This window comes from Lissotriton helveticus, chromosome 6 (assembly GCF_964261635.1).
Source record: "Lissotriton helveticus chromosome 6, aLisHel1.1, whole genome shotgun sequence".
NCBI lineage: Eukaryota > Metazoa > Chordata > Amphibia > Caudata > Salamandridae > Lissotriton > Lissotriton helveticus.
Genome location: NC_136067.1, coordinates 2,023,671,186 through 2,023,688,867, shown reverse-complemented (window position 1 = coordinate 2,023,688,867; position 17,682 = coordinate 2,023,671,186). Strand labels below are relative to the sequence as shown.

The 17,682-nt window shown below is 47.2% G+C and overlaps 1 protein-coding gene across 1 annotated transcript in view; it reads right to left on the bottom strand.

The window, feature by feature from the left end:
• LOC144763947 (fucolectin-like) overlaps positions 1-17,682 on the bottom strand; it is a 57,059-nt gene that overhangs the window by 33,202 nt on the left and 6,175 nt on the right. Inside the window, exon 2 of the mRNA XM_078649997.1 lies at positions 12,844-12,911. Coding sequence (XP_078506123.1) covers positions 12,844-12,910 — 67 coding nt within the window. The 5' untranslated portion in view covers position 12,911. The remainder of the gene's footprint in view (positions 1-12,843; positions 12,912-17,682) is intronic.

The following is a 17,682-nucleotide window of genomic DNA, read 5'->3' as shown; positions in this document are numbered from 1 at the left end:
GGTGAGGCTTGGATTGGGACTCCTAGTGAAAGTATCACATGGTGGAGGTTGGGGGCCTACAATGGACAGCAGACCACCCTCGCTGCAGTCGCATTTGCAATATACCTGCATTACACCCCCTCTCCCTTTATGTGTCAGAGTGACAACGCCACAACATGTGTCCCAATGTTAATGTGTCATAGGACAGTCCATGAAGGGGACAGTGGGAGCTCTGTCTGCGGCACCAAATTAATGGAGGCTCATAAAGTTGAGGGGAAGCACCAAAATTGTGCCTGAAGAAGTGTTCACAAAGCTCTTTGGGGCATATTTATGTTTGCATCATGTTTGCACCATGCACCCTGATACATGCATGACACAAACCATAAGTGAGAATTATGAAGCCACGCATGGTCACTTTGAGTGGCTCCATAAATCTGGAGTAAAGCAACGCAAAGTAAATCCCTGCGTTACCTCATTCCGCCCTAGGAAACCCTTCCATGGGCGTTGTGTGGGTGTTCCCATGCAACTCTCATGGATTTTGACACATTAGAATTGGTAAACCTGTGTATGCGCCAAAAAGATACACTTATCCAGGAGGGGAGTAAAAAGGAGAAATAACTGTATTTCTCCTCATTGCTTCCTCTTTCTATGTGTGCTGCATTCTGTATCACAAATAGAAAGAGGAATCTACTCCTTTGTATTCTGATGAGAATCATGCCTCGTGGCCGCCCTTGCTTCTATGAGGCTCTCGGAGCACAGCAAGGCTAGCATCCTGATTCATAATGCCCAGTACAAATTGCATTACACTGTTCTCCATTTTGAGTTCATTTGAACTGCTTTAGCAAATGCCACGTTAGTTAGATCGTGGCAAAGTGAGCAAGGGACTCACGTCTGAGGATACCCTGCCAACTTAGGGCGAACAAAGAAAAACCAAAGGTGGTAATGGACAGAGCGTTGACAATACAAACACTCACCCCCAGTCAACTGATCTGGGCTTAATCCATCACCGTTCTTTAGCTCAATCCGCCACCCCAGGGTATGCTCAGACGTGAGTCCCTTGTTCACTTTGCCACTGGAGTGAAGCAAGCCCGGCTGAAGATGGCTGTAATGCCAGAAACCGGTCCTGGGAAGCTTGATTCCGGTCCAGGGAAGACATGGCTTGGCAGTTCGGGCTGGACTGTCCCATGAGGCACAGGGTCAGACTGATTTGCATATGGCCATGTCCGAACTGTGGTGGCGGAGTGAGCTAAAGAACGGTGATGGACTAAACCCAGATGAGTTGACTGGGGGTGAGTGTTTGTATTGTCAACGCTCCGTCCATTACCACCTCTGGTGTTTCTTTGTTCGCCCTAAGTTGGCAGGGTATGCTCAGACGTGAGTCCCTTGCTCACTTTGCCACTGGAGTCAAGCAAGCCCGGCTGAAGACGACTGTAATGCCAGAAACCGGTCCTGGGAAGCTTAATTCCGGTTCAGGGAAGACATGTCTTGACAGTTCGGGCTTGACTGTTCCCATGAGGCACAGGGTCAGACTGATTTGCATATGGCCATGTCTGAACTGGGGTGGTGGAGTGAGCTAAAGAACGGTGATGGATTAAACCCAGATCAGTTGACTGGGGGTGAGTGTTTGTATTGTCAACTCTCCGTCCATTACCACCTCTGGTGTTTCTTTGTTCGCCCTAAGTTGGCAGGGTATGCTCAGACGTGAGTCCCTTGCTCACTTTGCCACTGGAGTCAAGCAAGCCCGGCTGAAGATGGCTGTAATGCCAGAAACCGGTCCTGGGAAGCTTGATTCCGGCCCAGGGAAGACATGGCTTGGCAGTTCGGGCTGGACTGTTCCCATGAGGCACAGGGTCAGACTGATTTGCATATGGCCATGTCTGAACTGGGGTGGCGGAGTGAGCTTAAGAACGGTGATGGATTAAACCCAGATCAGTTGACTGGGGGTGAGTGTTTGTATTGTCAACGCTCCGTCCATTACCACCTTTGGTGTTTCTTTAATAAGGCTACTAACTCAGTCTAAGGTTCTGTAGAGGTCTCAATAAATTATTCCCATGCACAACCATGGGTAGCTTGGCTGTGAGCTGACAGGCTTAACTTAGGAGACAGGTGAGTAAAGCATTTAAAAACACCAATTCATCAATTATCAAGACACAACACGCAATAAAAATCCTACACAAATGTATAAAAATAGTAAATATTCTCTTTCTTTAGAATCACACCAATATGACATAAATCCAATGTAATGAACCGAATATATGCATTTTTAATGATTTAACACAATCTAGCACTTAAAACTCATAGCGCTACTTTAGGACATCTGGGCGCGCTAGACTGGACCAAAGCAAAAGCTTCAGTACAACCGCGATGGAGCCGTACGCTGCTACACCAAGCGGGAGGTCCAGGTCAAAATGTTGTCTTCGTACTTAGAAACTTTTCCTGGAGCTTTTCTGCCGGGTTCCTGATGCTCTTCACCAGTCCAGATTCAGTGAGGGTTCACAGACTTCCCTTGCAGGGAGCTCCTGGTCAAATGCTGGGAGTTAGACCTCCAGAATTCTTCAGTGAGATGAACCAGGGATCCAGACCGGCTTGTGGTTAAAGGTGGGGGGCTTGGGCCTCGTGGTTGAAGGTGGGTGGCTTGGACCTCGCAGTTGAGCTGGTCAGCTTACAGTGCTTTTTTCCAAAGTTGCTCTAAATGTCTCCATACTTCCAGAACTTCTTGCTAAAGTTCCTCTTGAGGGTCCAACATGCCCAAAACACAATCCAAGGGTCTGGAAGCTCCAAGATGGTCCTTAAAAGTTTGGAAGTACAATTCTAACAATCCACCTGGACAAAACCCTTACAAATGCAATGGACGCATTCCAGGCTGTGGATTCTTGGTGGTGATGATCTAGGTGAGCTCTGTTAACCTATAGCTTGCAGGGAGTCCACTGTTTAGTCTTTCAGAAGCAAGGTACATCCACAGGGCTATAGTCCCAGATTGTGCAGCAGGCACTGTCAGTTAGAGTGCAGGGCCTGGTTGGTGCAAATCAAGTTCCAGCATGGAAAGCCTTCTTCATTTCTTAGTTTCAAGCAGCAGATCTGAGAGGCTTTGCACCTGTCACATATGTATTCAGTGTTCTCTAGAGTCAAGAAGGAGAGTGTTCCTGCCCAATGAGACACAAGGTAACACCCCAGAGCATGACCACTCCCTCTAAAGTGTGGCATATTTTGGTCCCAGAAAGCACTGTTCCTCCAAAATTCATCAAGGCTGAAATCTCAGCAGAGGAGAAAGAACTAGTTAAACCATTCTCCAGTATGGTTCATTTCAATGGCTCTCCTCCCCTAACATCTACAGATTCCTTCTTTAAGCCTACTATCTGGCTGAGTCAGAGAGAAGGGGGTAAGTGGACCTGGCCTTCCCTGTCTGTCCAGTTCCTTCTTTGAAGCTTCATGCTTTACAACCCCTTCCCCATGCTCTGGCATTCCTGTTTAGCAGAGCTCTCCCCAATAGATTCTCTGTCCCAGTGGGCCTCTTATCACTTTGTCAAAGCAGCCTGGCTAATCCTGTTAACTCTGACCAATCAGGGAAGACTGCAGGAAGGCTGAATGTTGGCTTACAGACAAGAATGTCTTATAACTTATTTTCTGTCCAAGGTAGGATAAATTCAGCAACATCATATTGCTGTATTTATCATTACCATTCTCCTAATTTCATTGAATGGCATTTTATTCAATTCCTAGCAATATATATATATATTTTTTTTAATTATTTTTATTAAATGCATACAAAAAATAATACACAAACACAAACAATAAAGTACACTGGGTTATGATCTGGCAAACAATAAATGATGTCACCTCTCTTCTATACAGAATTACATTGCGGATGTTAGACTACGGGTTCAAGGATCATCTGCCAACACATGGACATCTGGAGCCACAGGAGTCGAACAAATATCGCCTCTAAACGCGTTCCAAGCCCCCCAAATTTTCCCCACTTCTTGGGCCTCCCTCTAGCCATATACACAGCCCGCTTTCTGAACATGCACCAGTCCAGGTCTTCCACCCATTTACCTATGGTGGGTGGTTGGTTCGCCCCCCACAATTGAGCAATATTACGCTTGGCAATGGCACACGCCAGCGTGACCCAGACCCTACTATGAGACGTAAGATCCGTCGGTTCCCAAACATTCAAAAGACATCTACGCACCTCCAACTCAAGGCCCACGCCTCAAACCTCCTGCACTCTATCATGGACCGCTGACCAATACCCCCGGACGAGGGTACAGTCCCACAACATATGCATAAGCGTTCCAACCTCTCCGCACCCCCTTTTGCATTCACCACTCTCAACCAAACCCATACGCACCAATCTGGGGCCAGTGACATTAAAACGGTGGAGGATCTTCAACTGAACCAATAGGAGCTTCATTTGGATAGCAATGACCCTTGGAGACGCCACCGCCTCTCTCCAGTCCTCATCATCGAGGACCAGACCATCCGCAGTCCATTGAGCCCTAAGAGCCCCAAGGGGATCCCCCATATGATTAACTAACTTTTTACATATCAGAGATATCGTTCTCGTTGGGAGATGACCATCAAGCACCCGATCCTCCAGTGGGGAGGCCTCCGGGGGCGTCTCCCCCCGGGGAATAGCAGCCAGAAGCGCGTGCTAATCATCAGTAATTGCTGAACGGTTTCTTCCTTATTATACAAAGGCAATCCATTGTACTACTTTGTATGGATTTTTTGCCCATATTTTTAATTTTCTTTTATTGATTTTATGCGCTTTTTTGTAAAACTCATGATTGTGAATTTGTTTGTTTGCTGTTTTTATAAACAGTCATTGCAAAGATTTTTATTAATCACGCAATAAAGTAAAGTTATTATTCAAGCAGCCCATTCTGTTTCCTGCTCGCTTTATTTAGGAAAGACTTAATTTTGAATAGAGACAAACATGTTTCTTTTAAACACAGCTTCAAGAAGAAGTGTGATTATTTGGACAGAAAGTTGATGTTAAAGTCCTAACATTTGAGCGCGCCTTTAAAAGTGCACCTGCGCCCTCTGATATATTGCTGGTGGCCGCGGCTCCAGTTTCATGAGCAGGAGCCGGGGATGTAGGGAAACCCTTTCGGACGACACGACCATCAAACCCCACGACGAACGGCGCTGCCATTATTCCCCACGCACGGACACGCGGACTCCATTCAAAGATGGACAGTGCGACCATTGAACTCAGTCGGAGACGGACTGCGCGGATTTTGAACCGCTTTGGCAGCTGTTGTGTCCTTCAGACAGGTTGGACCAACTTAGCTAATCGGCACTAGGCCTGACACGTGGCCCTAGGAATAAAGGATGCAGACACGGGAAATAACTTGCTGGCTCTCCGTGCGCCCGTCTCAGAATGGCGTACGTGCGTGCGGAGCCTTTCTTTATTATAGGCGGTCACATGACTTCCACACTACACGCCCCTTACGCCAGGGGCGGATTATGAACCCAAAACATAACATTCCTCCTAAAACAAGAAAAACTCAAAACAATAATTCTCAGACAGCTGCACCCTTCCGTCTTGAGGGGTAGTCTATTGTACTAATCTTCATAGACTTCAAATTCACTTTCAAAAACTGCTCCCAACCCGTAGGACACATTACGGAACATTGTATTTAACTCTGATACATAGAACAGTCTTACGTGAGATAATCGCGTAGTCGACAGGAAGGCGTCGGGTTACGTCTCAGCCTTTGATCCACGCCCCTCTGGCTTGAACAGTCTGTCTCTGGGGCGGAGCCGGTCTCAGGCGCCTCCATGTCGGGCTCCTCCGGATCTGACACCCCTTCCTGGGCCTCCGCACCGCCTTCTGTTTCCTTGATCACCGCCCTCGGAGTGCTACTCTGTGTGATCTCGAGACTGGGCGTCGGCTCCCTGCCTGGCAAGTCCTGGGCAGTTTCAGTTTCTGTTACCAGAGGTGGTGAATCCGAGGCGCTCAAACCCCCATGGAAATGTTTAAAGTGCGACACATTCCTGGTTACAGTCTCCCTTCCGCGGACCACAGTGATGCGTGTTCCTTTAACACCAACCACTCGCCAGGGTCTTCTCTCATAGTTCAAACGAAACTTTCCGCTCGTCACCCTGTTACGGAGAAGCACCACATCTCCTCTGCTGAATTGTGTCACCATGGCTCTTCTCTTGTGGCTGATTTTAGCAAATGCAGTCTCTCGCTTGCGGGCAATTATTTCTTCATTCACGGGGGCAGGGGCCCATTGAGGGTGGTGAGGAATGGAATCAGGTACAATCCGTCCCATCAGGAGATGCGCCGGGGCTATCCCGGTAGTTGAATGGGGGGTTTGTCGGTAGCTGCGAAGAAACGTGAAAATGGCCATCTCCACGGACTGTCCTTTGTCATGAGCAATGCGAATCACTTTATTAAGGGTCCTCATGAAGCGTTCCGCTTCCCCATTCGCTTGTGGCCATCGGGGAGTGATGCGTCGATGCCGAATGCCCAGAGATGACAGATAGGTGGCCAGTTCCTGTCCTTGAAATGGGGGTCCATTGTCTGTGCGAATTTCGCACATAGCTCCATGGGTGGCAATGATCTTCTCTACCTTCGGGATCACACACTCTGCGCTGGTGCTGGCTATTATTTCCACTTCCGGATACTTGGAATGGTCATCAATCATGACCAGCGTGTAGTTCCCATCCGGGAGGCTGCCAAAGTCCATGCTGACCTTGTCCCATGGCTGTTGTGGACGAGGTTCCACGGCAATCGGGGCTTCCCGAGGAGCTTCCCCCGTCACCTGACACGCAGCGCATGCCCTCACCACCTGCTCCACCATGTCATCCATCAGAGGAAACCACACCTTTGTCCGTAAGCGTGCCTTGGTTTTAACCATGCCTTGGTGACCTACGTGCGCTAACTGTATGACTTGATCAGTGAGGGCTGAGGGTATCACCAAGCGATGCCCCCGCAGAAGGCATCCGGCCTCATCTTCATTGAGCTCCTCTCGGACATGGTACAGACTCTCCATTATTTTCTGAGCTTCGGGCGTGAGCATCTTCCACCCCTCCTTGGCCCGATTCCAGTTAGTCGTGTGAACAAGTTCTTTGGCCCTCTGGAGGCAGGCGTCCTGCGCTGTGACACTCACAATGTCGCTGAGAGAGATGGGACGAGGGCAAGATCGCGCCACCACCCACCTGACATAGGCCTCTGTTTCTTCAGCTTCCTCCATCTCCTCAGCCGTGGCTGGTCTGGGATGTCGGGACAGATAATCTGCCGGGTTCTTGGCTCCGGGCTGATACTCGATTGTACAGTTGTACTCCTGCAGTTGAAGCAGCCACTTTTCTATGCGAGGCGGGGGTTTGGATGAGGTTCCCGCAAACAGGGACAGCAGGGGTTTGTGATCGGTCACCACAGTGAATGGCTTGCCATATATGTAGAGGTGAAAATGTCGGCACCCCCAATGAATGGCAATCGCTTCCTTCTCAATCTGCGAGTACCTCTGTTCCGTGTCCGTGAGAGATCTGCTCGCAAAAGCAACAGGCGTCCAGTCGATGTCGTCTCTCTTCCTTTGCATGAGAACCGCTCCCAGTCCAGCAGGCCCCGCATCCACAGCAATAAGCGTGAGGTTGCGGGGATCAAAGAAAGCGAGAGTGGTGTTGTTGGACAGAGACTCTTTGATGTCTCGGAAAGCTTTCTCTTGCTCAGGCCCCCAGTGCCAGGGAGTGGAGTCTTTGGTGAGGTCCCGCAGGGGGAGCGTGAGGTTAGCCAAGTCTCTGATGAACCGGCCACAATAGTTGACCATGCCCAGGAAACTCCGGACTTCAGTAACGGTCTGCGGGGGTGGCGCATCTTTAATGTCCTTCACCTTATCCGGGTCCGGGTTGACACCCTCGGCTGAGAAGACGTAACCAAAAAACCCTAGCCGGTCCCGCAGGAATTCACACTTTTCTCGGTGGAGCGTTAGTCCTGCGTCTTTGAGTCTCCGAAACACTTGGGCCAGCCTTTGATTGTGCTCCGGGAAGGTGCGGGCATGTATCAATATGTCATCACTGACATTTATCACTCCAGGTATTCCAGCGATTAGCTCCTGGATGACATTCTGGAACACCTCCGCTGCACTGGAGATTCCGAAGCTGAGGCGAGTGTATCTTCGAAGGCCGATGTGAGTGGAGAAAGTAGTGATGTTGCGCGACTCCATGTCCAACACCAACTGGTGGTACCCTGACCGCAAGTCCAGCTTGGAAAACCAACGGGCACCTGCCATCTCTCCGATGAGGTCATCTATGGTGGGCGTGATGTGGCGCTCCCGTTTTATGGCAGCATTCGGGAGGCGCATGTCCACGCATATCCTGACCGCTCCGGGTTGCTTCGGTTTCCGGTTGACCACGATGGGCGAAACCCATGGGGTGGGACCCGAAACTTTTTCGATTATGCCTGCCGCTTCCAGTTTGTGCAGTTCTTCTTCCACCAGCGGCCGTAGATGGAACGCAATGCGGCGGTGTCGCAGAGCCACCGGCTGCACCGTTGGGTCAATGTGCAGATGAATTTCTCGGCCTTTGAACTTGCCAATGCCCTCGAAAAGGTCCGGGTACTCCATGAGGAGATGTTGGACAGATTCCTCATGGACCCCGAAGGCGAATGTCACCACTCCCAGGTCTTCAGCCGCTCTGCAACTCAGCAGCATGCCTTGGCCTTCTTCTGACACGAAGACATTGGTTTTGATCGTCTTGTTCCCATGGCGGATTACCGCTTTGAACTTTCCTCTAATCTCGAGAGGGGTGTCTTGCCCATACGCGAAGACAGTGATGGGGGTGGGACGCAGTGCTGGAGGCGTGGTCATGGTCCTGTAGAGGGAAACACTCATCAAGTTTATGGATGCGCCCGTGTCCACCACGGCTATAAGATCTTGGTCCGCTACCTGTATGGCGCATTGAGGCAGGGGCCTGGTGCGGCGGGCAGCGGTGCCAATCATGTGCACCTTGTGCACCGACCGTTCTTCTTCTTCGTCATCATCCATGTCACTGTGACTCTGTTCCCCCTCCACTATGGCCTGCACAGCGGGGCGTGGTTTACGGAAGTTCTTCGATCGGCACACCTTTTCAAAGTGATTCTGCCGGCCACATCCCGAACACCGCTTGCCCCGTGCTGGGCATTCTGCCATCTGGTGTCGCGGACCTCCACAATACCCACATGACTGTCCCGACGCTCCACCCTGAATGGGCGGTCTCTTGGGCCACTTGGTGGGCGTGTGTGTCTGTATCTTGTTGACCGGTTCCACTTTGACCGATGCCTGCAACGCAGCTTCCATGTGCGCAGCCCTAGCTTTGGAGAGTTCTTTCGTGCGGCCAAGAGTTAGGATGTCCGTCAGCGGCTTGCCAGACTCCTCCAGAATCCGTTCCCTTAATTTGGCCGACGCACATCCCTGTATGATTTGCCCCCGAATTTCCTCAGTGGTATCTTGAAACCCACACGTGAGCGCCAACCTTTTGAGCCTGGTGTGATATGTGTCCAGCGATTCCTCGGGCAGCTGGCGCGCTTGTCTAAACACAAATCGTTCATAATCTTGATTGGCCATGGGCTCAAAATGGGCATTGAGGGCATTAATCAGCGTGTGATGAGTTCTGGGGGTCGCCTCCGGGAGGGTCCGAGCAATGGAGTGTATGTCCTTGCCGCCGAGATGTAACACCATGGCCCGTTTCTGTTCCTTGTGCGTCTTCGTAGCTTCAAAGAACACTAGTAGTCTATCCACCCACTCCTTCCATTTGGGAGCGAGCGCTGAGGGCGCACCCTCCACCACAAAGGGTTCGATGGGCGGAATCGTCGCCATCCTCCCAGGCGCGCTTGCGCGGAGGTGGGGTACGCCGCACGGCACGAGCACCACGAGCCGAGGGACAGGCTCGCGGCCGCCACACGGGGCAGGAGGCAGGTACTCTCACCCAGCGAGGATCCAGCAGCCACCCTCGTCGCCAATTGTTGTGTCCTTCAGACAGGTTGGACCAACTTAGCTAATCGGCACTAGGCCTGACACGTGGCCCTAGGAATAAAGGATGCAGACACGGGAAATAACTTGCTGGCTCTCCGTGCGCCCGTCTCAGAATGGCGTACGTGCGTGCGGAGCCTTTCTTTATTATAGGCGGTCACATGACTTCCACACTACACGCCCCTTACGCCAGGGGCGGATTATGAACCCAAAACATAACAGCAGCTACCGCATGAGGAAAAGGAAACCAAAATAAACGACACACTCTTGTGAAGCGTTTATGTCATAATGATTTAGAGTGCCTGCAAAGTATTTTTGATTGTTACGGTCTCGCAGCCTTTTTATGTTTTTGGAGGTAATCTGGCAGAATTACAGGCTGTAAATTACAATTGTGTAATTTGTCGGCGGCCTGCCTAAATTCTTTCTGTACTTTGCTGCAAGTTAAGTTTAAATGACTTGATGAATTGTTGGGCGGTGTGTTCGCTCACGCTCTGATGGGCTGTTGAATCTACAAATGCACTGTAGGTATAAATGACCACTAATGACTGAGGTCGAGGCAGAGAAAACCTTGCCATTATTTGCCGCCCGTGATTTAGTGTCCCGCTGAGCTCTCTGCAGCTAGGGGGTCACCGGCCGCGCATCTGGAAATGTGCGGCTCGCTTTCTGCCCACTGGTGTCAGTTCCTGCGTTCATGACACTGAGAACGGTAGAAACCATTATAATGTGTGTAAACTGGATCATTTTTTTTTCATTAGACCCAAAGGTTTCTTCTGCAATTGTTGAAATAGCAGAATTGTATTTACCAGTGCTCGTTGTTCCGAATAGATCAGGCTAGGCATGCCACTATGCACGTTTTTTTGTATCAATAATTATATAAATCGTGGGCTGTTTTTTTTCTACCTTAGACATTGCAGAACGTGTTATCATGCAGACATAGCTCCTCTGTTGCTGCCTCTCGGGCTCTGTGGCGCGGCCGTTGCAGGAGGGGGAGGGGCGGCCATTGCAGGAGGGGGAGGGGTGGAGCCGGTGTCGCTGTATCCCCTCTGCAGCTCCCTTCTGCTAAACCCTTCATTCACTTTCCAGAGGCTTACGGGGTAGACCGACTGGCTGAGACACTCGCGGTTACTCAGGGTATCCGTTTCATTTTGCAACACTTCTTCTGTCAGCCTGTTAGCATACAAAACAAATGTTGCAAAATGAAACGGACTCGCTGTGTAACCAAGTGCGTCTCAGCCAGCCGGTCTGCCTCTGGAAACTTTTTACGGTGCCTCCGGCAGAGCCCGGAACTTAAACCCTAATTATCTGCTGAGTGCAGGCAGCACAGAGCACTCTCAGTTAAAAAAAAGAAACATTCGGGAGTAAAAGTAACTATATACCATCTCACATGCAGGCTTTAATCAAATCTGTTAGAAATCTCTTCATTTGCACAGCACACTGTCTTTTCTTAACCTCTTTAAAGATTCCTTTCCACACTAACCAGTTTGCCTCACTTTTTTCTAACAATTGCATCCTAACACCATCATACAAGTGGTAAACGTATGTAAACCTCTTGTATCTTCAATTTTAATTTTGATGACTTTGAATGTCCCAGAGGTGGAACTGTGTGTGTGTGCACAGGAGGAGCTGTAAGGGGTATGTTTGTGTGTATCTGTGTGTTCTTTCTGCCTGAGGTTGTGAAACTTTGCAAGCATGTTGGTCTACCTACGTGTGCTAATGGCCATCTATTGTTTGCTCTGAATAGTGCATGCATGTGTTCATCGGTGTGTTTATTTGTTGTGTAGCTCTTCAATCCCTGGCAGATCATGCACCCAGGCTAATATCCTGCAAAGTTAAAACTTAGAAGGTCCCAAAGGCAAGACCTATTGGCTTTGCCAATGCTTGTTCTTATAGGGCAGTGACGAACTGCCAAATGTCGTACTATTTGTAGCAGAAAAACCATATGATGTGTTAACCCTGCATGTAATACTGTAATTTAAGTACCAGTATCATTTTGGTGGTGGGAAGCAGGGTAGGTAAATGTGTGAGAGGGTTGCGGTGTCCCTTGATTTCATTGCTGTTTTCACTTAGGTCCAGATTGCTCAAGGTTCACAACTCATGGATGAGATGACTTTAACTCGCTCCGCTCTGCTTGAAGTTAAGTTGCTTCTGTATTTTGGCTTCCAACTTGTCTGTCCCTAGGGTGGTTTCACCCTTCACTCCACTCCAAGTGCCTATCAACACCCAGGCCAATGTGTAAGATCAGAGACTTGATCTGAACATGTGACCAGGCACATTATGCTTCCCTCCTAATCCTGATAGGGTTCCATATTCAGAAAAACTCCATCCCTTCTCCGGGAAGCTCTCTGCTCTTCTGTCTCTTAATGACTGTCACCAGGCCCGGCCACATTTGCCTTTTGCCCTTTTCAAAGATGTCCTTAAACAATTCTACAATTCTAGGTGGGACTTTCTCTCCTGCAATTACCCCCTTTTGCTTTCCTATTTTATTTCCGGAACCTACTGTTTTTTTGTAACTTTTTTTTCCTTACCTAAGAATCTATTTTGGCAAGAAGGTTTGCAACTAGCATCTCAAGGTCACAAGTTCTATTCCTGGGGTGGCCATCTTCTCCTCGCATCCTTCCAAACATGGTAAATTAATTAACTTGAGCAGTCGCATGGACGTCATTTACAGCGCTTAGAAGTAACAGAAGTGCAGCGTGAAGCAGTATATATAAATACAGCCAGCCAACCCCTTAAAGAACCGACTCACATCACCTCACCCCTGCATACTGCCTTGCCCTACAACCATGTGCTTTGGATAACTCTACACACTTGAGAGCACCACCGCTCACCAACCAGCTCCTTATGTTTCCCATCAGTATTAATCAATTATCAAATAACATTATTTACAGTAAACCTGAGCCATCATTACCTGGGTTTCCTGTAGCACTGCTGAGCAGAGCACAGCACAGAAACACAGCTTCAAGGAGAGTTTTCATTCTGCAAGTAAATAAAAAATAAATGGGCATTTAATTGACAATAGCGTTAAACACTGCCATGTAATATTTAATTTCTTACTCTGAACTGATTGCAGTGCAGAAACTCGAGGTGAAAAGTGAACAGACTTCGACCAACAATTGAATAGTCAGATGTCATACCTCCAGAGAGAGATCTCCGGATCCCACGACCACTTGCGCACAGCCCGTTGTATCCGCTTTATTAACCCTACGAGTACTGGTAGTGCAGCGGGTAGTAAAGGTGCCAAGGGCCCTAGCGCTCCCACAGAATATGGGCCTCAACCCTGGCAAGTGTGAAACTCTCAATTGCTGTCCTGGAAATTGTTTTTGGAAACACTGTTTCCACCTCAAATAGTTATGGGTCTTCCGGCCACAACTTCAGATTGTCCTTTGCAACCTGTGCTTTCTTTGTCTTCTGCCTCCACCTGGCCAGATACCACCTCCACTCCCATGTACATGCTCAGACACTAGTAGTCTCCTCAAATGCTCAGACATTCCTATTTTAAGTCCATATTTAGCCTCATCAACCAAGGTTAAAAATTCACATTCATCACAATCATATGCCAGGTATGGGCACTGCATGCCATGCTGGGCACCTTCATGTCAAGGTTCTAACTTGGGGTAGTCACAAACTGAGATTGAGTAAACATCCCACTAAAGATGAAAACATTTACTTTTGACCTTTCTTTTTGTCAGGGGACCTGTGTGTGAGGTTTAATGATGGTCCAGTGACAGGATAATAAAAAACAATCAGGGTTCCAATTCACAAAGGGACTTACGAATGGTAAAGTTACCAGTGCAGAGTATCCGCTCTGGGGGCGGGATCTCCATACCGCAGTTCTCAGTGCTGAGAGTCCGTCCCAAGTGAGGAGAGTCCGCACTCGTAACTTTACGAGCCATAAGTGGCTCTGTGAATTGGGTACTCAGTGAAGAAGTGACCTTACATAACAGCCATTTGGTCAGGAAATATAAAAATGATGCTGTTATAATTCCTTTCTTCAGTCCTTGTTTCCTGAGCTTATGAGTTCCATCTGCCTGACATCCATAGCAATCTGCCTCTATGCAGCTCCCAATTCTTTCTCTAGAAGGCAGGATTAATAATCTTGATGGAGCACCCAACAACCACAGAGCAAATGTGTTTATTCCTTAAACTGATGCACATTTTCCAGCTTTTCCAATGATGGACGTGTAGAGCTCACCCAGTTCAGCTGTTTTCTTTGCAGTCTGATACTTGCAGATCTGAATTTTTAATATGAAAAACAAAACGACCAGAACAACAAGCATTTTCAATGAAATAGGTCTCGCATTACTGATTGTTTGAGGTATTGGCATTGCAAATATTAATGCAACCCCAATAGCTCATACTTTCAGTAATGCAAGACTTAGTGCAGTGCAAATGCTTGCGTAGTGAGCCAAGAACCAGCATTGAATGTCTCAGTGCAGTACCTCAAGCTGCTCCTAGAGGTCCCTAGTGAGCAGGGCACCAGTATTGTATGTCTCAGTGCAGTACAGCAAGCTGCTCCTAGAGGTCCCTAATGAGCAAGACACCAGCCCTGCATGTCTCGGTGTAGTACCGCTAGCTGCTCCTAGATGTCCCTACTTCGTAAGGCACCAGCCCTGCATTTCTCTGTGCAGTATCACAAGCTGCTCCTAGAGGTCCATAGCGAGCAAGGCACCAGCACTGCATGTCTAGGCGCCGAACCGCAAACTGCTCCTTGAGGCCCCTAGTGAACAAGACACCAGCACTGGGGACCTCTTTTTGGTCACATATGGTACTGCACCCTGCAGAAGATGTGGTAAATCCACCCTACCTATAATGCATTGCATGCAAGACAGTGCTACGTGTACATCCAAATAGCTATGTCCATATATACAATTAGTAACTTTGAAATATTACAAAAGAATTATTACATTTATTTCGGATTAGGTTGTACTCTGCTTGGAACTGATGAACGGTCTCATGTAAATGTGAGATGTTCTAGTGAGCAAAGTATTGTCAAAAAAATTATGTGTAGGGAGCTACCCTTTCTGTCAGGAAAAGGACTGGGTCAATAACTCTAAGAAAAAACAGGGTGCCTTTTCCTGATTCTTATGCCTTGTAGGTATGCCACTCCTACTGGAGGTGGCAACCTATGTATGAACAGGAATCGTGCAGTCTTATTAAGGTTACCAAATTTACAACCATGAATTAACAACCTTTCAGTGTTGTACGGGACCACATATAAAGCATGGAAAGCATAGAAATGTTTAAAATTTGTAGTGCATTTATTCAAAAGAATTTATTGTTTAAAAAGTCATAGTATCACAAAACTGTTTCATTAAAAAATCGTTACACGGTATATATTCAATGTATATAAACAATATTAATAACACATTTCTTAAAAGACAATATCAATTATTTTTAAAAAAAGTTCTCCTTTATACAGTATTGTTTCCAAAAAACATATTTGTAAAAAGATAATAAAACACAAATTTGTGTTTTATTATCTTTTTACAAATATGTTTTTTGGAAACAATACTGTATAAAGGAGAACTTTTTTTAAAAATAATTGATATTGTCTTTTAAGAAATGTGTTATTAATATTGTTTATATACATTGAATATATACCGTGTAACGATTTTTTAATGAAACAGTTTTGTGATACTATGACTTTTTAAACAATAAATTCTTTTGAATAAATGCACTACAAATTTTAAACATTTCTATGCTTTCCATGCTTTATATGTGGTCCCGTACAACACTGAAAGGTTGTTAATTCATGGTTGTAAATTTGGTAACCTTAATAAGACTGCACGATTCCTGTTCATACATAGGTTGCCACCTCCAGTAGGAGTGGCATACCTACAAGGCATAAGAATCAGGAAAAGGCACCCTGTTTTTTCTTAGAGCTAGTGAGCAAAGTAACCACTGCCAGCTTAGCTTAGGACCAACAGTGTGTCTTGCCTGAAGCCTTTTAAAAAAATAGTGCCTTGATGTTGTAATTAAAACCTAGGGAGTAACTACACTTGTTAACAGGGGGTGTCCTCATGGGAGGTGACAAGAAGAGACAAGGCGGTACTAAGGAAGGACTACTTAGCCTATTGACCAATGAAAAGCCACCATTTACAAAGGACAGTGACAGGAGGCAATTAAAAAGATGGGCGGAAAGTGGGCGGATCTTTATGCACATATCCTGAATACAGCATCTCTCAAAGAGACAGCGCAAGAGCTGCCTAGGCGAGACCTAAAAATGTGAAAAAGACCCTGTAGTAGATGAGCTATTCACACTGGCAAGGGTAACACAAGTGTGCTGGGTTGTCATTCTTTTATTGAGAATGTTTCATTAAGTCCCCCCTCATAGTTTGGAAAGTTTGGCTAATGAGATGTTGGTTTGTGGTTAAATTATGCAAAGGCTGTAACTGGCAGTAAAAGCAGCTCTGCCTCGCTATGGCTTCCTCAAGTGTCTCTGAGCAGGCGGTCTCATGCATTTCCCTGATGTACAATACCTGATACTATCCATGCTCTAATGTATGAGTCCTGGTAACCAACACAGAGCAGTACAAGTCACAACAACCATCAGCACCGAAAGCTCCATTCACACACATACAACAGTTACAACAGCGGCAGCAGCTCAGGCATCTCACCAGTACATGCCCAGGCAGGCAGGCTATGAGCAGTAGCACAACAGGCTCCCCTCACAGCTACGCGGACAGGCACAAAGCATGATGAAAACTTGTCATGCACAATACATGCAGTACAGACCACTGCAGTACGAGCTCATCTCCCACACAGAGCAGGCCGGATTAAACAAGATATCTTCACACATAATATACGCAAAAAAGGAGGCAGCAGTACAGAACCGCCTTATTTCGTAGTTATATAGACACAGGCATGTGCATTGCCGCTTCCCCCCACACACAGCGCAACATGCACAGAACAAGTAACACAAATGCAAGATTCTCTCACTCAGAACATGCACAGTACATGGAGCAAAAGTGTAAGCTTTCTTCAGAAACCTACTGTAAATATTTACACTCAGACTCACACATCCCTACAGCAAGTGCAATCACCTGTTGAGGCACTTCCCATGTGGACATAAAGACTGCTAACCTCAGCCATCTCCTCATCAGTCATTTTGCTCACTTCAGTTTATATGTAGATATAGCAATCGGCCTTCCAATCAGGGTACGTCGTTATTTTTCCCTTCTATGACACCGGTGAGGGCGCCAGTGGACTGAGTACCCCTTCCTGCTCCTTCCAGGAAATGATATAATCCATGGCTTTGGATGCACTCAGCAGGATGTGTTTTTATATTCATGTCTCTTTTTGGCTGCCAGATGTTGGGCAATGAGGTGCCGCTGAAGGTGTGCACTCTGACTATCGAAAACATAATATTGATTGGACATAATATCTGGGACATAATTTCGAAAATAAAATATCAACCAGTGAGTAAATCTAGATTTTCTATACCTAACTCCACATATATGTACCTATACTGTACATATATCTTCAAGGTACATAGATGTGCAGCTGGGAATAGTACATCTATACTTCCCTATATGCACTTACTTTTTGATATTTTGTGCATCTACATTCTGTCCTCTGTATTCTTGTATCTCAAAATTGTTGGCGCTGATATTTAGTGGTACAACCCATCTGAAAATCGACCCTCCAAAACAGCCCAACCTAACAGCTGAAATGAAAAAGATATTTAGGTTCAGAGGGCCCGTGTATCCCTAAAAGCACTAATTCCTCCTGATCAAGAAACAGTCAC